General features: G+C 37.8%; 2 protein-coding genes across 3 annotated transcripts in view; both read right to left on the bottom strand.

Annotated features, from left to right (window-relative positions):
- LOC132106047 (gastrula zinc finger protein XlCGF26.1-like) overlaps positions 1–7,690 on the bottom strand; it is a 161,006-nt gene extending 153,316 nt beyond the window's left edge. The window contains exons 1-2 of the mRNA XM_059511656.1: positions 7,602–7,690; positions 6,708–7,055 (exon numbers count right to left, since the gene is read on the bottom strand). Coding sequence (XP_059367639.1) covers positions 6,708–7,055; positions 7,602–7,611 — 358 coding nt within the window. The 5' untranslated portion in view covers positions 7,612–7,690. The remainder of the gene's footprint in view (positions 1–6,707; positions 7,056–7,601) is intronic.
- A 7,155-nt stretch (positions 7,691–14,845) lies between these two features.
- LOC132106094 (gastrula zinc finger protein XlCGF8.2DB-like) lies at positions 14,846–27,083 on the bottom strand. 2 transcript variants are annotated; one of them, XM_059511723.1, is made up of 3 exons: positions 27,006–27,078; positions 23,463–23,636; positions 14,846–15,898 (listed from the first exon to the last, which is right to left on the bottom strand). In XM_059511723.1, exons 1-3 carry the CDS (start codon positions 27,019–27,021, stop codon positions 14,979–14,981), a joined length of 1,110 nt encoding a protein of 369 aa, XP_059367706.1. In that variant the 5' UTR covers positions 27,022–27,078; the 3' UTR covers positions 14,846–14,978. The 2 variants fall into 2 exon arrangements, with proteins under 2 accessions (XP_059367706.1, XP_059367707.1); XM_059511724.1 differs by lacking the exon at positions 23,463–23,636 and having other exon boundaries at positions 27,012–27,083.
- Between the last annotated feature and the right edge of the window lie 258 nt (positions 27,084–27,341).

Consider the following 27,341-nt stretch of genomic DNA (forward strand, 5'->3'; position numbering starts at 1 on the left):
CTATTTCTGTGATGCAAAGCTGAATTTTTAGGATCATTACTCCAGTCTATCACACGATCATTTAGAAATCATTCTAATATGATGATTTATTATGAGTGTTGGAAACAGTTCTGCTGCTTAATGTATTTGATGAATAAAGGTTAAGAAGAGCTGCATTTATTCAAAATAGAAAAAATATTTTCTAATATTATAAATCATCTTTACCATCACTTTTTATCAATTTAACACAATCCTTGCTGAATAAGAGTATTGATTTATTTCAAAAAAAGGAAACAAAATTACTGACCAGTAGTGTATATTGTTGTTACAATATATTTCTATTTTTAAAACATTTGCTTTTTTCAGCTTTAAAAATGAATCAGAATATTAGAATGATAGGATGCTTTGCATCACAGAAATAGATAATTTAAAAGTATAAAATCAATCTAATATTCTGATTCATTTTTAAAGCTGGAAACAGTTCTGCTGCTTAATATATTTTCATAACCTGTGATAATTTTTAGGATACTTTGATGAAAAAAAAAGCAAATGTTTTAAAAATAGAAATATTTTGTAACAACAATATACACTACTTGCCCCCCTTTAAATGAAAATGTATATAAAAAATGTCGTTTGTGCTGTTTTCTTTTTTGAGATATTGATGATTCTTTTTTGCATGCAGTGTGTGTTGCCGTGCGACAGACTCATGCATGCCTTAGAGGAAAAGCGTGGACACACAGATGTACATCAGGCGATTGACATATTTTTATATGAATTTGAGCATGATAAGGGGCCATGTTCACAGAGGTCTAAAAGAGGACTAAACCAGTACTAAACAGGACCCAGTCACTGTTTCATTAAACTGTACAAAGCAACCTTAAATCATATTATGCGCAAAGAAGAAAAAAAAATACTTACCCGAGCATTTTCAAATTTCTCTTCACACTTTCGGTGGTGATTTCTTAAAGGTCTTCTGTCCATGTTTCCTTTCAAATCTGTCAATGTTAAATGGTGGATGTCGCAGTCAGAGAGTGAGGGTCAGAGGGGTGCGCGCGGTGCAGGTGCCTGAACACTAATTGGTTAACAAGCCATCAGTGGGAGGGGAGAGCGCACAGGAGCAGCTCATCATGTCTTTTTACATTTCTCCTGATACAGCATCAGAATTACACAGCTAACTCACAGCTTGCTCTAGTAGTGACATGATTATGACATAGCGAGTGGTGGGAAAAGTCATTGTCACTGTATGTGGATACACAGAGCTGTATGATACTTCATACTTTTACAGAAACAGGAATAAAAAGAATCTTGCTTGGAAGAAATGGATAAATTGAATAAAGACCAAAGATAACCTGTTAGATTATTCCAAAATGAATTATATTTTATGTTGAACCACTAAAGAGACAGAGCCAGTTGCAAATTTTAGGACTAGCCGAGTTGAGAGTGCTCTCATCGGTAACATGAGCACTGAGCTCCCACTGATCGCGTGGAGCTGATTGTCTCAGAAATCAGTGAAAGCATTTCTAAATAGGAGCGAATTCATGTCTGTTGATGAATGAAGCGATTAAATTCAAAATTTTCAAGTGTCCAACTATGAAACGAGTAGTACGAGTCGCATCTGGTGTGAACACTCCATTAAATAGGTGTGTAACAAAAGTTCTTTCGTCGGAAGAAGGAGGCGGGAACCGGCGGACAATCAAATAAGATTTAATAATAAAATAAAGACAAAACAGTGCGGCAGCCCCTCACGGACGACTGCCGCGCACAAACAAAAACCAAACACAACTAAAATCCAGGCCTGGTCCTCTCTCGTCCTTCACTGTTGTCACTCCTGTCTGTTTTATATCCTTCCATCTCCTCTGTGGGACTCGAGACCGGTGGGTCGAGTAGGTGTCGCCTCGCCCCATTCCCACGGCTCTCGGCCCCGCCCCACTCGTCACAAGGTGCTTCCAGAAGTCATAGATCCTCTTCTGACTATTATTAATTCCTCATTGTCATTAGAATATGTCCCCAAAACCTTCAAACTGGCTGTTATTAAGCCTCTCATCAAAAAACCACAACTTGACCCCAAAGAACTAGTTAATTATAGACCAATCTCGAATCTCCCTTTTCTGTCCAAGATACTAGAAAAGGTGGTATCTACACAATTATATTCCTTCTTAGAGAAAAATGGTATATGTGAGGATTTTCAGTCAGGATTTAGACCGTATCATAGTACTGAGACTGCTCTCCTTAGATTTACAAATGACCTGCTCTTATCATCTGATCGTGGTTGTGTTCGACACTATTGACCACATCATTCTTTTGCATAGACCTAAACACTTTGTTGGCATTAATGGAAGTGCATTAGCATGGTTTAAATCATACTTATATGAAAATACAAGTGCAGTATGGAGTACCTCAAGGCTCAGTGCTAGGGCCGTTACTCTTCACGCTTTACATGTTACCCTTGGGAGATATCATCAGGAAACACGGTGTTAGCTTTCACTGTTATGCTGATGATACTCAATTTTATATAACTTTGTGGCCCCGGCAAAACATACCAATTTTAAAAACGGAATGCATAGTACAAAGATTTGCTAAATTTTGAGAAAACTGGTGTTAATTATAGGACCTAAAAACTCTCTTCGTCATCAGTTAGGAACCTAGGTGTGCTATTTAATAGTAATCTTTCATTAGAAAGCCACATTTCTAGCATTTGTACATCCGCATTTTTCCATCTCAAAAATATATCTAAATTACTGCCTATGCTCTCAATGTCAAATGCAGAAATATTAATCCAATCATTTATGACCTCAAGGATAGATTATTGATTATTGCAATGCTTTATTGGGTGGTTGTTCTGCATGCTTAATAAAAAAACTCCAGTTAGTCCAAAATGCAGCAGCTAGAGTTCTTACTAGAACCAGGAAATTCAACCATATTAGCCAGGTTTGGTCAACACAGCACTGGTTACCTGAGCGGTGTCCAGTTTTTCCACAAACTGGTGTTCAGTGCTCCCACGCCCAAAATTATCAATTCTCAAACCTCACTTCTGACTAAAGGAAATCCAGCAATACCAGCTCACCCATCCCCACTCCAGGCAACCCATAATGCTAGACATTCTCACAAAATGTATCCACACTCTCCGCACAGGTTACCAGCCTCTCAGTACAGCCCGTAATCTTGATGCCAAGTTTATACTAACTTTTTCCGGTTTCCTGGTTCCAAAAACATCTCAAATCCATCCTGCAATTATCAGGTAATCATTTTCATTTTTTCATTAATTCATTTAGCTGACGCTTTTATCCAAAGCGACTTACAATTGCTTACAATCTGAAAACGCCATCTTTGCGTTTTCGTGTGGACGGGGTCATCCGTATAGTTTCTGAAATGATGATGTCATCCCCTACTATTTAAGTGTATCTCTGTGGAAAAATTACAGTGCCACATACTGATCTGGCATGTGTACTACATAATTTTCTGTCAGTTTCACTGGTTTTGTGTGGACGCAGATATTTCTTGACACGACGCTGTGTGGATGGGATTTTTTTTAGAACGAGGGGGAAAAAAAAGATCAAATTAGGGTAAGCTAAGGCTTCGTGTGAACGTAGCCTAATGCTGTGTTCACACCAAACGCGAATAGACCGTCTGGCACGAATGATTTCAATGTTTAGTCAATGCAAAGGCGAGTTTACGCGCGTCTGGAGGTCTCGCGACGCGAATGAGGCGTTTAGCGCGGCGTGGAAGACGTGAATTCACCTCATTCCAGTCTAGTTCGCGCGAATGACGCGAATCGATGCGCAAATTGCGCGATACGCACGAATGGTGCTTTTTGTGCATTTAAGCGTTTGACACGAATTCGCGTCTGCTGCCGAACTAACAATTTTTTACTTTGGCGTCAATTTGCGCCGCGTTAACCAATCAGGAGCCTGCTAGGAGTCACTCATTCAACATGGAGGAATGACTGATGTTGTCAGTGAGCAGTCAACCGGAGCTATATGACAAAAGTTCATATTTCTATAGATACAGAAACATATTAGGGTAAGTGTACCCATTAAGCCCATGTACCCTTTAAGCCCACCATCAACTCTGAAGTCAATTAAAAAAAAGACAAAATCATATTTTTTGCCGCTCATTATTTTAACCAATCCAGTGATTTGTTACTTCTCTGACACTTTTTATTGCATACCAATCACATTTGTCAATGTTGATTTAGCCCCACCCATGTGCAAGTTGTCTCAGGTTACCTCACACAAAGTCACCCCAAAACTTTGGTGTTTTGGCACTCTTCAGAAATCAAGACATTTCTTCAATTTTCAACCATTTCTTCAGTAAGTACATTGATATTGTGTCAAATAAGAGATAAATGTATTGTTTTTTGTGTATGAACAATAGTACTTTATCATTTTATATCATTTTTCTTTAAATGGAAAGATGAGTTTTATTAGCTTGCGTTCAAAGCTAATCTCTAGGTCAGATCATTAGCCTTACAGAAAGATAGACTGCCAAAGAATTAAGCATGTGAACTACAAACATTAAATGTCTTGTGATTAATTATACATTAATTTACCAATAAATACATCATAAATTGTTTTGTAGAGAAGATTATTTTCATAAATTAACTTTTTTTAAAGATGGGCTTAAATGGTACAGTGCCACAAAACGCATGCAAACTATAGCCAACACAAGCTAACCTTAAATGTAAAAAACTTAACATTTCTCAATGTGAGCTCAATAAAAACAACTCTTATGCTTAGTCCACATTATATTTAAGCTTCATACATGTCTTTTTAAACAAATCTTAGACTTTTAAAGGAAAACAATGTCTTTTTTCACCATTACTGACAGTGGTACCATTTAAGCCCACCTTATATGTTTCAATGAGGAATTCCTCAAATTACAAACTTTGATCAATTGTCTGTGTGAAAGTGTTAGGCTAAATGATAACATTTCTTTGTCTGCTTTTATCTTCCATACTACCTTAATTTACAACTATATTTTGATAAAAATTAAACACTGTGTAGCACCATTATATAGGCCTAATACATGTCTGCTAATGTGTATCATTTGTTTTCAGTGAGAAAATGCCACAGCATGGAGAGACATCATTTGTCATGAAGTTCCTTAAAAGAGGCCCAAACAACACTTACAATCTCCCTTTACGAGAGAAGGTTGAAGATGTTGAGCGCAGGTTTATTCTTTGCAGAGCGGACCTGGAGGGTGCTGGCCCTTTTTACCTGAAAAACCACAATGAAGTAGAGAACCTCTACAAAAAGAAACTTAAATCAATGAAATGAGCTCAGTCGCAAAACAGTAATTGCAAATGATTGCATTCTTTGTTCATGAAATGTTCTGTAGCCAATGTTTTTCATGTTGAATGTTATTGGTACAGGTGATGAGTACTATGGCAACCATTAGTAAAAAAGGAATATTTTAAATACAGTCACTGAAAAAATTATATTGTTGTTTTACTTCTTTAAAATCAATAAACCTTTAAATCATTCATGATGTGGGCTTATTTGGAACACATGCGGGCTTAAATGGTGCCAAAATACCAATTAAGCCCATGCCAGACTTCTGACTTTATTCCTAAATTATCTTAATTTTATATTCTAAAATGTACATTGACTAATTAATACAATTTCAAATGAGAGATGAACCTTTCATTTTAACTAATTATAAACTATGTCAATATCTATGAAAAAAAACTAAACTTAGATTTTGGTGGGCTTAATGGGTACACGTACGCTAATAGATTAATTGTATAAAGGCAAAAGATAAGAAATGTTTTGTTTTACCGCAAACAAATTATATTTTATCTTGAACCACTAAAGAAACATCAGAGCCAGCGGCAAATGTCAGAAGGTCTAGCCGAGGTGAGGATGCTCTCGGCGGATACATAATCACTGAGCTCCCGCTGATCGCATGGAGCTCATCTCCGAAATCGGCGAAACACAATTTTTAAATAGACGCTGTCTTTATAAATAAACCGCATATTTGAGTTTAAAAGAACTACATTCTCGCCTGAAATACTTTTAAAACAACATTTCATGGCACGATAACAGTAATATTTAGAAAATTATCCGAATAAAACTGGCGGTTGAAAATGCTGCGTGAACTCAGCTGTCAGAAGCCCCCCCCATGACAAGAATTTGCATCTGTTGTGAAGTTAATTTCACGCGCGAATGATCTCAAAATGTTCAAGCGGCAAACTAGACGCGGTAGACGCGAATTTGACGCTCTATCCGCGTTTGGTGTGAACACAGCATAAGAAGATTATTTTCAAAGAATTTGAATTAAGTTTCTTCTTAAGAACATTCTTAAGAAAAAAAGAATTTTTAAGAGTACAAAATATTAAACATAAAAATATTTTTTAATTAAATTAGAAAATAAGCAAATGGCAGTTAAGAATAAATCTTTGCTTCCTGAATCCAGCCCCAGGTTAATGTATTGCTTACATAGAAACATTTTTCTTTGAATTGTATCTCGAACAACCCTTTTATCTTGTTAGTCACATAGTCTGAATTTCCCCACTCCTGCGGAGTATAATTTAGACATGATTTCTATAATTTAGTAATTGATATTAGGTTTTAATATTACACAAATGTATTATTTTGCTCAGATTTCTGTATTATTTTTCCCAATTTAATGTGTCATGTTGTAATAACAAATGTCTAACTTCTACATTTTGTAGAGTTGAACATTTTAAGAAGGATCAAATTTGTTCAGCTTTGAGAATGAAAACCAACCTGTTTGTTCCTCAGTCTCTTCATGTTTGACTCTGAATGTTTCATCAATCTTCATGTCTTCATTCTCTTCTTTAATAAACTCCATCTTTATTTGTTCCTCGGTATCTTCATGTTTGACTCTGAAAGTTTGTTCAGTCATCATGTTTTCACTCTCCTCTTTAATAAACTCCATCTTTATTTGTTCCTCAGTATTTTCATGTTTGACTCTGAATGTTTCATCAATCTTCATGTTTTCACTCTCCTCTTTAATAAACTCCATCTTTATTTGTTCCTCAGTATCTTCATGCTTCAGACTGAATACTTCTTCAATCTTCATGTTTTCACTCTTTGTAAGTTTGTGACATGGATCTAAGATGATTCAACAGTTTTTCTGTGAGTTTGGACACAGGGGTTTAGATGAAAGTAATTAACAGAAAGTAAATTGAACCTTAACTACGGTAAATCCGTGTGCATCTCAATCAGCTCCCTAGTTCAGTAGTCAGCACACTGTTAAGGGAGTCAGAGTGACAGCTAATGGCCATTAAAAACACTCAAACTAGTGCTACAAATTAATAACAAATTAAAGTTTTTTTACATTTATAATTTACAATTAGTATTGATTTATAGATTATATTTAATATATTTCACTTTCATGCAATGATTTGCATTTGGTTAGTAAATTTTCTCATCACACGTTTGTTGTTTTCGCTGCATTTACACTGTTTCGGTTTGGAAAACCTCCGTTTTTTCTTCTGGCCAGTGACTAATGCATCTTTATGATCAACTTATTCACTATAAAATGGAGCGAAGTGAGACGCACATTTGCCGTTCAAGTGGATCCAAAACATCTAATTCATTTACGGTTATTGTGAAAACAACAAGATAGACAAACTTCAAATGCTTGAAAACACAAACCTGTCTTCATCCGAATCACAACAGATGCAGGAGCGCAGGCGAATGACGTCACACCACAAAAACAAAACAAAAGTCCCTTTTAAAAGCTGCTCCCTAAAATCACTAACATGCATAAAAAAACAACACACAAATAATAAAGTAGACGACAACAGAGTTTATTTCTTGGCAAAACTGTTTCTTGGCCAAATACGTTGTGAAAATAACTGAAACCACTAAGACAAAACTGTATTGTTTGGTTGCAGAATGCACTTATAACCAGTTTGGTCAGAGTTCACTTCAGTCTTTGCTAGAGTACAAAAGACATGTTAGCAGAGGTCTTAGCCCTTCACCTGTCAGCGTCTCATAAACAAAGCTTTTAGAAAATTACAACCTCACTGGTGAAGTTGTTATGGTGTTCGTTTTCTTTATAAACACCTAATAAGGTTTGATGCATGTAGTCGATTGGACATATCCTTTAAATTCACTAAGGTGCATAAAGTTGTCTTATACATCATCAAGTCCATCTTTTGTATGCCCTTCTGTGTGTATCACAATTATACTACATATTTACTTCTGGTAACTCATCTTTGGAGAGAAACCATTTCAATAAAAAAATAACTAGCTGTTTTAAACTATATATATAATATATATATATATATATATATATATAATTTATTTTAATTTAATTTAAATATTGTATTATATTGTACATTGTTTTATGAAAACAAAGTTTGTTAAATTAATACACTTGAAATGTGCCTCCTGGATATGATGATAATAATGCTTATTACAGTTTTTCTCGATTGCTTAAACACGTTTCTTGAAACTATGCCTCGTATTCTCAAAACTATAAATACAAATACATAATGTCTTACCCAGTTTCCCAAACAAACTATTATCAGGTCAAAATGAAGCTCTACACTCAAAACCATTCACTCTTGCTGAAAAACCAAACTTTGCCCTCAGACAGGACACACAAGCCCTCAAAATCACACACACTACAAAGTCTAACACACTGGTGCAAAAAATTCAAAACAACATTTCCAAAACTGGTAAGTTATGTTACTTGTGGTTCCCCTCCTCACAAACCTTTTCACATGATGAACAAAAGACACAACCAATGGATACATTGGCACATTTTTATTCATTCATGTACTACACAGTACAACAACAACAAACAAACAAACAAAAAAAGATTATTCCGCCTCAGCCTCCCGTCTTTGGTCTGGGTCAGGCCAGAGAATCTCATCCACATCACAGCTATATTAGCCCTAGCCAGGCAGCGGGGGTAAAATCCTCTTGCATGCCTGATCCACCCCTGGCACGCATCTACTGACACATCTTGGCAGGCTTCTTCCATGGCCTGGACGAGGTGAACACGCATATAAGGTTCTCGATCATACACTTTCCACCGCCATGCCGAAAAAAACTCCTCTATTGGGTTTAGAAAGGGAGAGTATGCAGGCAGAAAGATGTTTGAAAATCTCGGGTTATTGGTAAACCAGTCTTGAACCAAAGCAGAGCGATGGAAGCTGACGTTATCCCAAACAACAACGTAGTGAGGGTGCTCTGGTTGTGCTGGTTCCCTGTGGTCCAACTGGAACATATGCTCTCTTAGACCGTCAAGGAAAGCAAGGAGGAGCATAGTGTTATAGGGTCCTAAAATGGCATGGCGGTGGAGTACCCCTCGTTGGCTGATGGCTGCACACATAGTGACATTCCCTCCGTGCTGACCAGGGACATTTACAATAGCCCGATGGCCAATTATGTTCCTCCCCCTTCTCCTTCTTTTGGTCAGGTTGAAACCAGCCTCATCTACGAAGATAATTTCATGGGGAACAGGCCAGCCTTCAATCTCAAAGATTCTCTGCAAAACACATGAAACACAGTAGAGTAAATCACTATGCTGAAGCACAGTTCAAGAGAGCACAAATGGCAGCATAAACTGCTATACTCTGATGGTACACAATACTTCATGCGATATCAAAATTCATACCTGAACATATTCCACACGTTAGTCTTTCACTCTGTCAGAGTTTCGTTCAAAAGGGACGCGGTATACCGGTTTCATCCGGAACTGGTGCTTTCAGAGGATGCGGTCAATTGTGGAGAGGCTGATGGCATTTATTCCTCGAAAATGATTATTATCCTCAATCACTCTCCTTTGAATCTCTCGCAGGCGGATTACATTCTTGGCAATGACCATGTTTACAAGCTCCCTCTCTTGCTCCTCCGACAAAAGCCTTAGCCTGCCTCCACCAGGTGGTCGTCTCGGTGTCCTAAAAAAATAGAAGCACTACTGTAAGCATTACTGTAACTCACACATCCTTTTTACAGGAAATGGAAACCTACTGAAACGATCTGTATGCAAGGCAATTTGATGCATTTCTTTATTACAGTAGTACATATTACATAGTGCAACAGTAGATGTGATGTAAAAGCACAGAGTACAGCACAAGTTACTGTACAGAGCAGTCTTACTGTAAGTACACCTACCTGTTTTCCTCCCTGAAAGTTCTGATGATGGAGGTGACGGTGAAGCGACTCAAATTAGGCTGTACTCGTTGCCCAGCCTCCCTCATAGTCATGCCATGGACAATGACATGATCAACTAAAGTGGCTCTAATTTCATCCGAGACTGCTTGTCTCCTTGCCTTTCCTCCTCCTCCACCTCGTCTACCTTGTCCTTCACCACGTCCTCCTCTTCCTCTTCTTACTCCTCTCCCTTCTCCTTCACCACGTCCTCTTCCTCTTCCTCCTCCTTCACCATGTCCTCTTCCTCCTCCTTCACCACGTCCTCTTCCTCCTCCTTCACCATGTCCTCTTCCTCTCCCTCCTTCTTCACCATGTCCTCTTCCTCCTTCTTCACCATGTCCTCTTCCTCTCCCTCCTTCTTCACCATGTCCTCTTCCTCCTTCTTCACCATGTCCTCTTCCTCCTTCTTCACCACGTCCTCTTCCTCTCCCTCCTTCTTCACCATGTCCTCTTCCTCCTTCTTCACCACGTCCTCTTCCTCTTCCTCCTCCTTCACCATGTCCTCTTCCTCCTCCTTCACCACGTCCTCTTCCTCCTCCTTCACCACGTCCTCTTCCTCTCCCTTCTCCTTCACCACGTCCTCTTCCTCTTCCTTCACCATGTCCTCTTCCTCCTCCTTCACCACGTCCTCTTCCTCTCCCTTCTCCTTCACCACGTCCTCTTCCTCTTCCTCCTCCTTCACCACGTCCTCTTCCTCCTCCTTCACCACGTCCTCTTCCTCTCCCTCCTCCTTCACCATGTCCTCTTCCTCCTCCTTCACCACGTCCTCTTCCTCCTCCTTCACCATGTCCTCTTCCTCTCCCTCCTTCTTCACCATGTCCTCTTCCTCCTTCTTCACCACGTCCTCTTCCTCTCCCTCCTTCTTCACCATGTCCTCTTCCTCCTTCTTCACCACGTCCTCTTCCTCTTCCTCCTCCTTCACCATGTCCTCTTCCTCCTCCTTCACCACGTCCTCTTCCTCCTCCTTCACCACGTCCTCTTCCTCTCCCTTCTCCTTCACCACGTCCTCTTCCTCTTCCTCCTCCTTCACCATGTCCTCTTCCTCCTCCTTCACCACGTCCTCTTCCTCTCCCTCCTCCTTCACCATGTCCTCTTCCTCCTCCTTCACCATGTCCTCTTCCTTCTCCTTCACCACGTCCTCTTCCTCCTCCTTCACCATGTCCTCTTCCTCCTCCTTCACCACATCCTCTTCCTCTTCCTCCTCCTTCACCACGTCCTCTTCCTCTCCCTCCTCGACCTCTTCCTTCATTTCTTTGTGGATCCATTGTTCCAAAGCTCAAATGAACTGACTCTGGCACTTTTATGTATCTTGAAAGCTCTGATTGATGTGTGTTAAATTTTGACTTTAGTGTTTTCACCTGGGTAATTGTGTGCTAATTGAGCTGAAACTATGCTGACTTGAGTGAACAATATTGAATGCTAGTGCTTTCTAAATGACCACATGGTCTAGGCAATGAGAAATTAAGGGATTTGTGTGTAGAGTTTTGCAGTGACAGTTCAACAAATCTGACTCCTGTGTCAAAACAGGGAATTTATAGTGTTTATAGTTTAGTGAAATGGGTGTGCATTTTGATAAATGGCGTTATGGTTTTGAAATTTTTTGTTCAAAAGCCTGGTTATAGTGTTTAAGCAATCGAGAAAAACTGTAATGAATAAAGGTAAAGAATGAATATTTTAATAAATAAAAAGGTATCCTTTCAATGCATTCCAGATTTCAACAAATATATTACATTTTAGTTACTAATATCAGTATAATGAATGCCCTATCACACATAATTTTTTTTTTAAATAAACAAAATAAAACCTAATCTTAAATTGCAGTCACCAGCAAAGGGTTGTAAACTGTAACTAGAACTGTGAAAGCCAGGCACTGACATCACTGCCATTGTATGATTGGCTGAGGTGCCTCATGTTAACCATTACGCTTGTTTCAGTGGTTAGTAAAAAAAAGACCCTCCCATCTCCCAATAATAAGACACACCTGGGGCTGGATTCATGAAAATATTTATTAAAAAGTAACAACACATTCATCCTCTACATCAGAAATTAAAGTCGCTTCGAAGGTTACACAGGGCTGAACAAATTCTCAAAATTGTATCAATTGTAGGGGTGAGGTTAATTGGAACTGTTTAAGAAAGGACTTTGAAGTTTTTCGGTCATAATATGACCCGTTCAACATGGACACGTGCATTGGCAATGCCCCCAGTGTTAGTGGTGTCTTCTTCAGGGAGTTGCATGACTCTCTTGGTGAATGCTGGAATGACAAGTTTCACCTTCCTTTCATACAGGCGATCAGTAGTGGAGAAACCTCTGTCTGCCATTACTTCATCGCCTGGACAAAGGTATTTCAGGAACTCTGAATTTGCAGTTATGAATTTATCACTGCACCTTCCTCCATACGCTGGTGAAATGAACATGATCAGTCCACAGGGTGCAATGTAGACCAGGTATTTGATGGTGTTCTGGCTGTAGTAATGGCTGTAGGTCTCACCCCTGGAGTCAAGGTTGCGTGGCTTTTGAAGGGTTGTCTCTGAACAGTTGAGAACACATGCTGTATTTGGGAATTGTTCTCTGAAACACAGAGACATTGTTGCCTGGTTTGTCTCTCTGGAATCCATGGTATGTAATCCCTCGTTTCCAATGCAACATGAAAAGTTAAGACTTGTCCATGCCCCTCTGAAACGGCTCGTTTAAACATGCCCCACTTCACAAGTTCACCCTTACATCTAATCTGAAAGCGAATAGTAAGCATATTTTGGCGTGCTGTCCTGGGGGAGGGGTCCAGGCCCGGAGCATAGCCCGACCCCAAAGAACTTCCCCTATCCCTAATTTGGGATAAAAATAGATTAGAAGTGAGGAGTTGGGGTGGAGGAGGGATGCCGAAAAACTGTCGTAGGACACGAGGTAGGAAGGCTGCATATGTATATGTATATATATAAATATATATATACATATATATATATACTACTATATATATACATATATATACTCAATGCAGAGTAAGCAAGAAAAAGCGACTGATGGAGGTACTCTCACTGCATCCGAAGGGAGCTGCCGCTCTGCTGCACCGGAAGGGAGAGTCCCCCTTGCGACTGGATATGAGGCATGATTTGAATCGTTGGATGGAGGGCTCTTACAGCGACCGAATGGAGCCACGGCCCTGCTGCACCGGAAGGGAGAGCCCTGTCCAATGCTGAATAAGCAGTAAAACGAGACTGATTGAGGGACTCTTGCTGTGTCCGAAGGGAGCTGCCGCTCTGCTGCACCGGAAGGGAGAGTCCCCCTTGCAACTGAATGCGAAGCATGGTTCGATGCATCTGATGGAGGGCTCTCACTGCGACCGAAGGGAGCCAGCAGCTCTACTACACCGGGAGGGAGATCCCTGACCGCCATTGAGCATGCAACATAACTCAGACAGGGGGTTCACCAACCGAAGGGAGCCGTGAGTCTGTTGCACCGGTAGGGGAGCCCCGTCCGATGGTAAGCAAGAAAATGTAAACCATATTACAGATGCTTTGTCTTTCAGCGAACTGTCCCTAATATTTAATTAATTTGCCACTGATGATTCAAACGCAAGTTTTGAGCAGTGTAGAGTAGCACTTGTCGTTTGTTGTTTCTCCGATCACAAATGCAGACATGGTTTTATGTTTACATGGTGTAATGCAATGCATAAAAACATTTCATTATAAGTAATTATGTCCCCACTGGATGCAACAAATGACTTGTTTATATTGGGTTTTATTGGTATTGACTCAGAGTCAGGACACGACATCACAATATGGTAAGGTGCCTGGTATTTCCATCACAGGCTTGAGGTATTCGGCCAATCAGAGCACACCTCGCTTTTCAGAACGATGAGCTTTGTAAAAAAACAACATTGGGGCATAGAGGAGCAACAATAATGTATAGTATGTGGAAAATAATGTGTCTTTTAAACCTTATAGACATGACAACTTTTATCAAATACTGTATAATTAGTATCTAACCGAAATATATTTCTATTTTTAACAATAAAAAAGCCTTGAACAAGCTATGCAAAAAAAAAAAAAACTATGCATTTTTTCCCTTAAAGCATCAAAAAGATGTTGTTTGGACTTCACATCAAACTGCTTCTGTTTCACACAAATGCCGGCAAAGACTAGCATGTTCAGCTACAGTCGCCCTGAAGTCATATGACGATGACGTCATATTTGCTGCACGTACCCAAGCAAACTTGCGGACGTGTCAAATATAAATGAGCCTTTATTGACGAGCTGTACTTGGTCAACCTTCTTTGGTTTATTATCCGCCATTGAACAAATGTAAAATGAACAGACTGCCACTCAAGTACTTTCCACCATGACTTTATTTTTTTTATTTTCCAGTCTCTTGAAAATCACTCTAAATTCTCTCACAGTGTTCATGAAGCAAGTCCATATAAAAGCAATTTTACTTGATCATTCATCATTGTCTTCTTTTAAGAGAAAACTGGGTTCTTTTAAACATGTAATGAGCAAGGCATGGAGGAGTTAGTCATTTACAACAGCTTGGGTTACTTAAAAAAAACATTTTTTAACAGTTATTTAACACTCTTGCCAATATTTAGATAACATTACCAGTGCTATTTTATACTGTCTTTGGAAATGTAACAGTAATGAATGCTGTGTACTGATCAAATTATTTCATGTCTACACCACCCACAATACAATCAAAATTTCATTTGGATCAAGCTTAAGACTGATTGATGTCTTTACATGATGGTTTTATAGATTACAAATTTAATTATTATGGTAAATATAGATAGTGATGGCACACTTCTTTCTGGTTCTAACATGATGCATAAGGTTTTTCCTGTGTGTGAAAATTATTCTACACAGACAACATCTAAAAGTCTAAAACTAAATCTCTCCATAAGTGCATCTTCACGTGTTTATTAAGGTTTACTTTACGTCCGAAACTCTTTCCACACTGATCACATGTGAAAGCCTTCTCTCGAGTGTGAACGACCAAGTGAAGCTTAAGGTCTCCTTTTCGTGAGAAGCTCTTTCCACACTGTTGACATGTGTAAGGTTTCTCTCCAGTGTGAACTCTCATGTGGGCATCAAGGGATTGTTTATATCCGAAACTCTTTCCACACTGGGAGCATGTGTAAGGCTTCTCTCCAGTGTGAACTCTCATGTGAGTCTTGAAGCTTATTTTATAACTCAAACTCTTTCCACACTGATGACATACATAGCTGTTCTCACCCGAGTGATTTTTCATGTGAGCACTCAGAGTGTCTTTATGTGCGAAACTCTTTCCACACTGATCACATATGAATGGCTTTTCTCCAGTGTGAATTCTCATGTGTTTTATATAGTTCCATTTTTGTCTGAAGCTCTTTCCACACTGTTGACAGGCAAAAGGTTTCTCTCCAGTGTGAATTCTCATATGGTTCATAAGGTTCCCTTTTTGTCTGAAACTCTTTCCACACTGTTGGCAGGCAAAAGGTTTCTCTCCAGTGTGAATTCTCATATGGTTCATAAGGTTCCCTTTGTGACTGAAATTCTTTCCACAATGAGGGCAGGTGAAAGGCTTTTCTCCAGTGTGAATTCGCATGTGGGCCTGAAGAGATTGTTTATGTATAAAACTCTTTTCACACTGAAGGCAGATGTTAGATTTGGTCTTCTGGACTCTTTTTCGTGAGGAAGTCTTTGCAGTCTTTATGGGTTTTGTTCCAGATATAAAACTACTAGGTTCCACACACTGATCCTTCTCTTCCATTTCATTCGGTTCTTGTCTCTCCTCTTTCAGTGGGACCAGATCTACAAGTGGGAAAAAAATTTAATGTTAACTTTGCATTGTAAAAGTGACAGTAACTTATGGTTTTACCCACCCTAGTACGTACATGAATTTGTTGACATTGTTAAGGTAAGTTTGCATTAAACGCAAACATGAGAACAATGTTAAGAATATTTTTTTTTCTCAAAATTCCGTTGGCGGAAACAAGCTTCCATACTGGCTTGATCCTAAAACAATGCCAAATGTGTCATTCTCAACAGTTTTCACAAACTCCTTAAAGGGATAGTTCTCCCAAAAATAAAAAAAGTTGCCCATAAATTACCCTCAAGTCATTCAAAGGTGTATATGACTTTCTTCTTTCAGAGGAATCCAATCTGAGTTATATAAAAAATTGTCTTTGATCTTTTAAGTTATTTAATGCCACCAGTAGGTGTTGCATGCATCAGTCCAAAAGTTGTTAAATAAAAAGCACCCATTCATAAAAAAAAGTGTCGCGTTTCCACCATAATTACCCAGAACAATTGTACAAGGAACCTTTTCCCCAGGAACTATTTCCCCCCCAGACATGTTGCTTTCTGTGTTTCCACCATGGTCTAAAGTACTGGGGGAGATTAGGCAAATAGTCTGGTGAAGAAGGTCTGCACGCTTTTCTCAATACAAAGCATGCAAATTTTGGACTTGCATCCACGGCAGTACAGACTTCGTACATTCGACTCGGGAGTGTGATGTCTGCTACGACGCAAATCCGGTAACTCTGCAAACAGCAGCATACTTGATAATATCAGTCAGCTCACCTTGGCTACTGCAATTTTCCTCACTGTATGTTTATAAAAAAGCAGGCAAAAGCAAGCACATCAATCTAAGTGCTCGACCAAAAAGTTGGCAACATCAAAGCTACAAAAGGTATCAAAAATGTATTGTTTAAAAACTATTGCATAGCGTTTCGAGCACGCAGGCTCTTCATCAGACAAATGAACAACACTGATTTACCAATCTTTATAGGACTACCTTCAAGTAGTTAAAGGTCACATTACCGTACAATATTATCAATGATATGTTAAACAAGGAGAAACACAAAGAAAAAAAAGTAAACCAAAATATTTTGGAGGTTAGATGTTTTTTTTATACACTAGACGAGGTGGTTTGTCAAAACATTTCTTGAGGTTGGGATCACTCTCTATAATGTGTCAATGTTTCAATAATGCTATCAATGTCCCTCGAAATGGGCGAATATTGGTTATAACAATAAGCACGACGGACACATTTTTTTGTTTTCTTAACAAGCAAGACTCTCTTGTGTGACACGTCTTTAGAATGACTAACTGCAGACTGGATCCACTCTTCTCGATATGAACGTTTTGAGAAATTGGTAACGAATGCTTTAATGACATAGGATGATAAGATTGTTCGTCCATATCATTCATATTTCTCTTTATGAAATTCCATCATGAATTTCAACGCACTACAATACAATAGTTGGTAACCAAACCGTCAAACTCTAATAGCTCAGATTCAGTGCCACTCCATACTAAAAAAACCTCATCAATGTATCGTTTCTATAGAACAATGTGTCTAAAGAAATAATTGTTACCAGGATTTAGAACAAACTGATGTTCAAACAAACCACAAAATGATGGCCCCTGAGATCTGCAAATAGTAATCTGACCCAAACAAAAAATAATTTTATGAAAGCATGATTTTTGCCAAATCACTCAAACGGGACCCTGACAAGAACCTTGATCAAGAAAAAATGTAATTCCCTCTATAGCCCTCCCTGAAATTAAACATTGGTGTAAAGCGATTCAACATCTACGGTGACTAAAAAAAAAATAGGACAATCAGGTAATGTCAAATTATTAATTAGTTCAATAAAATCCATCGTGTCTCTAATATAAGAAGGTAAAGCTGTGACTAATGGTTGTAGATGGAAATCAACAAAAGCCAAAAAAATTCTGTAAGTGACCCAATAGCTGCCACTATGGGTCTCCCAGAAGGAATATCCCTAAAAGGTTTATGAATTTTAGGCAATGTATATACCGTATTTTTCGGACTATAAGTCGCAACTGAGTATAAGTCGCATTCATTTAGAACCAAGAGAAAACATTACCGTCTACAGCCACAAGAGGGCGCGCTATGTCTTCAGTGTAGACTACAGGAGCACTGAGCAGCATAGAGCGCCCTCTCGCGGCTGTAGACGGTAATGTTTTCTCTTAGTTCATTTCTCTTGGTTCATGTCAAATTAATTTTGATAGGTCGCACTTGACTATAAGTCGCAGGACCAGCCAAATACTTACTCTACTTACTCATAGTCTGGAAAATACGGTAGTACTGGTGTAATCGGATGCTCAACGCACATATACTCAAATTCATTTTTTGTCAACACACCTGAATTAACGAAGAGTTTTAAAGTATTGTGTACAGATGTTTTGAAGTGAGCCAAAGGATTCGTACTCAGTTTTTTGTACAAAACTGAATTAGAAAGTTGTCTGTGAATTTCAAATTCATACTTTATTCGATCTAAAATAACCATTGCTCCACCTTTGTCAGCACTTTGAATCACTATAGGTGAATCTTTTTTAAGTAATCCTAATTCAGATAATTGTGCATCCTTTAAATTATTTGCAAGTTTATGCTGTCTTTTAGATTTTAATAAAGATACAACATTACTATCTACAACTACAATAAGTATCCAAAGAAGTGTTTCTGTTTTTAAAAGGAACAAAGGTGGATTTACCTTTAAAACTAGACCGATGTTGTAAACTAGAATTATAGTCCTCTTTAGATATACCACGATCACCATCCCGTGACTCCAAGGTTGTATCAGACTTAGAAACTCCGGAGTCCAATGAGTGAGTCTGCTTTGAAATGGTCTGTCTCACATGAAAAAATTATTTTAGTCTCAAATTCTGAAAATAAATTTGCAAATCAATGTAAGTGTCAAATGCCTCACTGTATATTTACAATAAAATTAAATAGGATATCAAATACCACTGCCTCCTTTTGTTTTTCAATTAAAAGTAATAATAGCAGCAGATCAACAGCCATTACAATGAAATGAAATACTATATCAATTGCCTCTTTTTATATTAATTTTAACATATAGATAAATTGAATACAGACCAAAGATTATCTGTTAGATTTACCCAAAACAAATTGCTGATCGCGTGGAGCTGATCATCTCCGAAATCGGCGAGAAACATTTTTGTATAGGCGCCGTCTTCATAAATAAACCGCAGATTTGAGTTTTAAACAACTACATTCTCTCCTGAAATACTTTTAAAATTACATTTCATGATACAATACAGTAATATTTTGAAAATGATGCGAATAAATGGTGGTTGAAATCACAATGCAGTGTGAACTCAACCAATCAGGATGTTTAGCGCCCAGGTCCCGCCCCCAAAAGTTCCGGAACTTTGAAAAAGTACTACCTCACCAGCAGGGACTTTCTGAGGGGCATTTTTTTAACCCGGAACTTTATTTAGTTCCTGGTTCCTGCAGTGGAAACACACCGAGTACCAGGCCAAAGTCTCTAGTTCCTGGGTAAAGTTCCTGTGGTGGAAACACACCGAGTACCAGCTCAAAGTCCCAAGTTCCTGGGTAAAGTTCCTGTGGTGGAAACACACCGAGTACCAGCCCAAAGTCCCAAGTTCCTGTGGTGGAAACACACCGAGTACCAGCCCAAAGTCCCAAGTTCCTGGGTAAAGTTCCTGTGGTGGAAACACACCAAGTACCAGCTCAAAGTCCCAAGTTCCTGGGTAAAGTTCCTGTGGATGAAACACACCAAGTACCAGCCCAAAGTCCCAAGTTCCTGGGTAAAGTCCCAGCAGTGGAAACACAGCTAGTGATAACCATATGCAAAACTTACTAATCACTTTAATGTAGCTTGCACTCACTGTTGAAAGCTGAAGCAGCTTTGGCCAGATGACTAATGGAGGTCAGCTTTGTGCATGCACCACTCATAAGTGATGAACACGGAAGCCCAAGGAAGAGATCAACAAAACAACGGTCAAGAATTTTAAATACAAAATGAGGATTTGTAAAGAAGAACGTCAGAGGAGACTGGTTTTCCTTTGCTAAAGTAAGGAAACTTTGCTTCCTTTGCTCCGGTTAACCCTCTAAGAGCCTCTAGTGAGCTGACTGCGCATGCACCTTACACGTGTCATTGATGTGGAAGTAGTTCAGTTCATATCATGCAAGTAAATGGTGAGATTAGTGAGAGAAAATCGCCAAATGTCTAATAGAAAGTTGTACCGCGAGGATGTGTTGACTAGAGTATTCAGATAGCGAAGATTATAGATAAATAAATAAATACATAGATATATATAGATAGACTAAATATATAGATTTATATAGACCAAAACACACTCACTTCCCTACAGCACAAGCTTTCCAACGCTGTTTCCATGGGACGACACCCACACAACCACCTATCAAAACACAGCGACACACACGTTTGCAACAACATTTTCACCGGAGGAAGAGATAAACACTTAGAAACGCTCATATAGCTAGCATGATGCCTTCTATTTCTAGATGACAAAGACAAAGTTTACCAGTTCCACGACACTATGGCAAAGGTTAACAGTACTTATCTGAACTAACGTCATGATCACTGCCACTAGATATAAAGAAAATGTTGATTTTTCACTCGGTGCTATCAAATGAAAGTTATATATATATATATATATATATATATACACAGTACAGACCAAAAGTCTGGACACACCTTCTCATTCAAAGAGATTTCTTTATTTTCATGACTATGAAAATTGTAGAGTCACACTGAAGGCATCAAGGCCTATTTGACCAAGAAGGAGAGTGATAGGGTGCTGCGCCAGATGACCTGGCCTCCACAGTCACCGGACCTGAACCCAATCCAGATGGTTTAGGGGTGAGCTGGACCACAGACAGAAGGCAAAAGGGCCAACAAGTGCTAAGCATCTCTCGGGGAACTCCTTCAAGACTGTTGGAAGACCATTTCAGGTGACTACCTCTTGAAGCTCATCAAGAGAATGCCAAGATTGTGAAAAGCAGTAATCAAAGCAAAAGGTGGCTACTTTGAAGAACCTACAATATGACATATTTTCAGTCGTTTCACACTTTTTTGTTATGTATATAATTCCATATATAATTCCCTATGTGTTAATTCATAGTTTTGATGCTTTCAGTGTGAATCTACAATTTTCATAGTCATGAAAATCATGAAAACTCTTTGAATGAGAAGGTGTGTCCAAACTTTGGGTCTGTAGTGTATATATATATATATATATGTGTGTGTGTGTCGTTATTTTGCACTGCTGCTCGTAGACTAGCTCCAGTGCTCATTGACGTCAGAACTCGGGGTACATCGATCTAGTATGAGTTCACGGATGGGAAGTCACGGGTTTTGACTGTCGTTCCAGTGCACTTTCACGGGTTTAAGGTTGGAAAGACATGGGTTACAGGTTGCCTGGAACGCAGCATCATACTAGACTGAGGCTACCCAACGTGACGTCATCAACGAATTGCGTAAAAAAAAACTGTTAATACCAAAAACTTAAAAAACAGTTTAAAGTTTATTCACAAAGACTCTTAATGCAAAAAGTAGCTCCTAGTGACAAAATTCTAATAAAATTCTTAGAAATGTGGGTGTTTACTCTTAAAATAAATGAAAAAATCCTAGTAAAGAAAAAAACAATTCAGAAAGCATCTTAACCCTTAAAAGAGGTCTTAAGGTCAAACTTGTTAGGAGCACAGACAAGGACTTTTAAGAGGCTTAATAGTTTCTTTAGCAGAGGAGAAAATGGCAGAAAGAAGAAGAGGCAGAAAAAATGTGTTGCAGACAATGGATGACAGTGAGTTAATAAGACGCTATAGATTAGATCGTGCAAGGATCATGTTTGTGACTGATCTTATTAGAGACGTGCTAACATCTCCGACACAGCGCAGAAATGCCATAGCGCCAGAAATTAAAGTAATCACTACATTATGATATTTGGCAACTGGGAAAATGCAACAGTGCAATAGTGATGATTTGGGTCTGTCACAACCTTCTGTAAGCAGAGTGATCACACAAACAATTACAGCACTTTCAGAACATCTTATTGTGTCGCAGTTCATTTCGTTTCCACTGGACATTCCCACCTTGCAGGCTCAAAAAACTGCATTTATGAATATAGCAGGCTTATAGGTGCACACAAGCAGGGGGACTGAACCGTTAATAGTTTGTGCTATATGCTCCCATGTCTGCTTCTTGTCCCTTGCTGTGACAACCGGCCCGAATCTTCCTTTAAGAATGGCCTTGTGCTCATCCACTAACTGGGCTAACAGTAAACACTGTTCCTCTGTCCAGTCTGGCTTTCTCGCCCTTCTTGGTTTTGATTCCATGTTTGATACATTAAAACCAATATTCAAACCGCCACTTAAATAGGACAGCAATCACTGTAATTGGAAAGAGTGGAACAATTTTTATCATTCTAAGCCAATCAAAATACCTTATAGGAAATTAAAAGCATGGTAAATAAAAAAAGGATTTTTATACACACATAAAATGTGTGTGTGTGTGTGAGAGAGAGAGAGGGAGAGAGAGAGAGAGAGAGAGAGAGAGAGAGAGAGAGAGAATGGTCAAATAGGGAAAATTACGCATGTAAATTCAAAGTGAGAATTAGAATAGACCCTATACTTAAAATCAGTCTTTTTTTCTTCTTCTTGGACAACCAACCAATCACAGTCTCCAAAAGATTGTGTCATACATAGCAACGGGGTCAACCCCGCCTCCTCACTAAGATGAAAGTTTTTGTCTTTTCCTTACTCAGAGTTGCTCTCAGATCGGTCCCGAATCGCTCTTAAACTAAGACTCCTACATAAAAGTTTTTAAGCTAAATTAAGAGTTTAACTGAGAGGATTCTTGTAATCTTTATGAATACGGGCCCTGGTCTTTAAGAGCATTTTTGAGACATTTTAAAAATGATATACATATCTTGAGTGATTTATGTACCCATTAATCGACAGTGGTGGTTAACCTACTATGGACTTTAAGCTTCCAGTGCGAACATATGAATGTGAATAAATCATGGCTGAAGTGTGTTGTTAGACATGACGTGAAGTGTCATTGCAGTGTAAACTGATGGACATGCAGAATCATACCTGAAACAGAAAACTAATGACTACAGTAATATTCCCTCCTCACTTCAGAAACTGTAGGCTGTATCGTGTATCGTGAATAAAACACAGCTGCTGACCAATCAGAATCCAGGAAGAGAACTAACCGTTTTACAAAAATGTATACGTATAAGACAGAATAGCCAAGGCCATAAGAATTACATTTAATTTCATAATAAACTGGGGAAATAAGAGGAATTAAATTTCAAGTTGTTGAAATCTCTTCTCAAAACTATTTTCAAGTTTCGTAGAATTGTAAGCATTTAGAACCATTTGACTTGCTGTTGTGCTGAGCACACGTCAGTTTTGAGCGTATGTATGGTGACTGTGCAACTACGCAAGAATTGTAGTATGATTGCGTAAAGGGAAACAAACTTTTTTAGGGGAAAGAAATCAGGTGCTGGACCGTATGCTTTAGTAAATATCAAATGAGTAAAAACCAACCTGTTTGTTCCTCAGTATCTTCATGTTTGAGTCTGGATGTTTCTTCACTCTCCTCTTTATTAAATTCAATCTTTGTTTGTTCCTCAGTATCTTCATGTTTGATTCTGAATGTTTCAATCTTCATGTCTTCACTCTCTTCTTTAATAAACTCCATCTTTATAATAGTTCCGTCATCTAAAATGATTCAACAGTTTTTCTGTGAGTTTGGACACGTTATTCTATTTAATAAGAGATTAATTAACAGAAAGTAAATTTAATCTAAACCAAATTCCAAGTGCGTCTCAATCAGCTCCCTAGTTCAGTCAGTCAGAGTGACAGCTAATGGCCATCAAAAACACTCAAATTACTGCTACATACTAATAACAAATTAAAGAGACTCTTCATTTTTAGGCATTTGTTATTTACAATCAGTATTGATTGTATTTCACATTATATTCCACTCTCATTAAATAATTTGCAGTTGTATTGTAAATTTTGTCATCACAAGTTTGTTGTTTTCAGGTCATTCCTGGTATGCGGTAACATTTTGGCTTTGTAAGTGTTGGAAAAAAAGTTACCGTATTTTCCGGACTATAAGTCGCACTTTTTTTTCATAGTTTGACTGGTCCTGCGACTTATAGTCAGGTGCGACTTGTTTATCAAAATTAATTTGACATGAACCAAGAGATATGAACCAAGAGAGAACATTACCGTCTACAGCTGCTAGAGGGCGCTCTATGCTGCTCAGTACTCCTGTAGTCTACCACTGAAAACATAGAGCGCCCTCTCACGGCTGTAGACGGTTATGTTTTCTCTTGGTTCTTGGTTCTAAATAAATGCGACTTATAGTCCAGTGCGACTTATATATGTTTTTTTCCTCATCATGACGTATTTTTGGACTGATGCGACTTATACTCAGGTGCGACTTATAGTCCGAAATAACCGGTACGTGATTTTAGTTTTTTTGCATTCTACCAAAATAGTGACATGTTTAACTATTAGGAATGGATATTGGTCAAGCTCGGGGACTCAAAAAATAATAATTATGGGTAGATTGTTCAGACACTGGCCATGAAAATATTCCACCCTGTTACGCACATATAGATAGTTCTCACAACATGTTAATAATGTAAATGTTGAACAATAATGAGCTTTTCTTGGATGGTATATGTCCCATATGCGATCTTAATTTTATTTTTATTTTAAAAGCAACAACAACAAAAATATTGATGAATAGAATTATGTCTTAATTGTTAAGAACAGGTACTTTTTGTGCCAATTTTTGCCAATAGGGTTCTAAATAATTAAAAGAAAATGCTTAAAAACATATATATGCTGTTAGTGCTCTTCACCTCACAAAATAAGACAAAAATATGCCAAACATTTAATCTTGCTGTGAAATTATTATTTAAAATGACTTGTCTAACAGGGTGGAATGGAGTATAACAGGGTGGAGCACCAGTGTTAACGGGTTCTAACGGTCGACAGGCTTTACGTCATTGCCCTGCATGGTTTCCCATCTGTATTTCTGTGGAACTGCACCTATATAATATTGTAAATATATAAAAACTAATAAAATAAATAAATAAATAAATAATATAATAATAATAATCCAGATTTCCTTTGGGGGAGGGACACAAAAAAAAATACCAATGTGGTTCCTTATCACAATCAATCATGTTGGCAAAACCATTATCTGTTCAGATGGCTAGAGAAATAATTACAAATTAGAGAGGACAGACATAATAAATTATTTGTATTTATATTTGATTAAAAAAATAAAGATGTTATAAATCATTTGGATTAACTAGATTAACAAACAACCACAAAAACCATCACAAGGAGGAACAGTAATGGACATTGATGCCATTTTTGTGTTTTTTATTGAGATGATAATTGTGATGGGAAAAATGGATGCTGCATTAATTTTATTAAACATTGTAATATTTCATGCTCAGCCTAGGGGGTGGTCTTTTTTTGTTTGTTTGTTTTTTACCTCCAAGATCGAGTTCTGCACCAGTGACCTGGGAGCTCAAGGGGTTCTTGCACAGTATCTTACGTATATAGAAATGTATATGCTATATGCACTAAACACTATTTATTCTACTATAATTGTTTTGAGCTAAGTTAGCCATAGCTCACTTATGCTGTGTCTGAAATCGCTCACTCATTCACTAATCCCTATATAGTGTATGGCAGTTGAGTTCACTATATCAGGAAGGAGTGAACAAATAAATAAGTGAACGGATTCAGACAGTGACGTATAGCCTACACTGCACGTGAGACTTGGAGCTGTTGCAAAAACATTGCCATATGTACTTTTATATTACATGTACCCAATTTTAGAAAATAATACTAATAGCAATAATACTCAAAATTACTTTATATTGCAGTTATACATACCTCCGCTTCAGCTTTGGTATGTGGTTTCATCGATGGTATACAATAATTTTTTTTGTAATGCTTTTATGTTCATAATCATTAAATGCTATTAAAATAACGTACTGAGAACAAAAATAAACACGTTCATAATTGTGTATTTATTATTTTTAGTATCTTGACACTCGCTCAAGCAGCGTTTTGAGCTCAGATAAGATGGTTGTAGAGCGTCCTCAGGCGACCGTTAATTTTACATCAGAATACACTACCTGTTATTAACAAAAAAAATTTTAATTATCCACCAAATTATCATCATTTTTGTAAGTTAACAACGATGCCACTTCAGTAAATTAGTCAAATATTAAACTGAGTTATTGCCTACATAACATATTTTAATATAAACAATGTAGGAAAAACGTTAAAATAAATTATGTCACTTTTATAAAATGGTCTCATGATATTGCAGTCGGTTTTGGAAGGCGAGAAAGTATGTACTAACAGGGTGGAAAATTACTTCAGGGACACGGTAATTGAAGAAAACTTTAAAAAAAAAAAAAAAAAAAAAAAACTATATTTTCAAATTATTTATATGCACGATTAGAGGCAGTTTAGCCTAGTCTATAACATAATTAAAACAAATTTGAGTTGTTTTTTATCATTTCATGGTTTATATTTCTTGTGGAAGTTGATTACTTTGCACTGAGAATATAATAACATTGATTTCATATATCATTGAAACGGTGTGTAAAATACAAAATGGTATTTACAATTTCTATCATCGCTATTTAAGTGATAAAAAAATATCTAAATATACAATTTAAGCCATATCCTATAAATATGTGACTCATTTTAGAGAAAATATGATTAAATAAATCATTGGGACATAAAAGTCACTGTATAACAGGAATGACCCTTTCGCTGCATTTACACTGTTTCGAGCAGTAGGTCTCGTGAGCGCGCGCTGATTCAAATCAGGAATAATTTTGTTCAAGTGAGAAAAGTTTGGAAAACCTCCGTTTCTCCTTCTGGCCAGTGACTAATGCATCTTTATGATCAACTGATTCACGATAAATGGAGCGAAGTGAGACGCACATTTGCCGTTCAAGTGGATCCAAAAGATCTAATTCATTTTACAGTTATTGTGAAAACAACAAGATAGACTGAACTCTTTAAATGCTTGAAAACACAAACCTGTCTTCATCCGAATCACAACAGATGCAGGAGCGCAGGCGAATGACGTCACACCACAAAACCAAAATAAAAGTCCCGTTTACAAACTGCTCCCTAAAATCACTAACATGCATAGAAAATAACACACAAATAAAAAAAGTAGACGACAACAGAGTTTATTTCTTGTCGAAACTTATATTAAAATGTTAAGAGTTTTTGTGAAGTCTTTTGTTTTGTCTTTCATATATATATGAAGAACACTGTAAATGAGCACGTCAGTCTATCTAGTGTTTTAGCACTCAACTCCTCTTATAATAAGTGATGAATCTCTTACTTTTTTCGTACATACAG

Source organism: Carassius carassius, chromosome 26 (genome assembly GCF_963082965.1).
Source record: "Carassius carassius chromosome 26, fCarCar2.1, whole genome shotgun sequence".
In the NCBI taxonomy this organism is placed as follows: Eukaryota; Metazoa; Chordata; class Actinopteri; order Cypriniformes; family Cyprinidae; genus Carassius; species Carassius carassius.

Bases quoted from the DNA above. Each gene is read 5' to 3' on its own strand.
- LOC132106094 (XM_059511723.1), bottom strand. The intron at 15,899-23,462 runs GTTGGTTTTTAC...TCCCACTTGTAG, and splicing joins AGATACTGAGGAACAAACAG to ATCTGGTCCCACTGAAAGAG.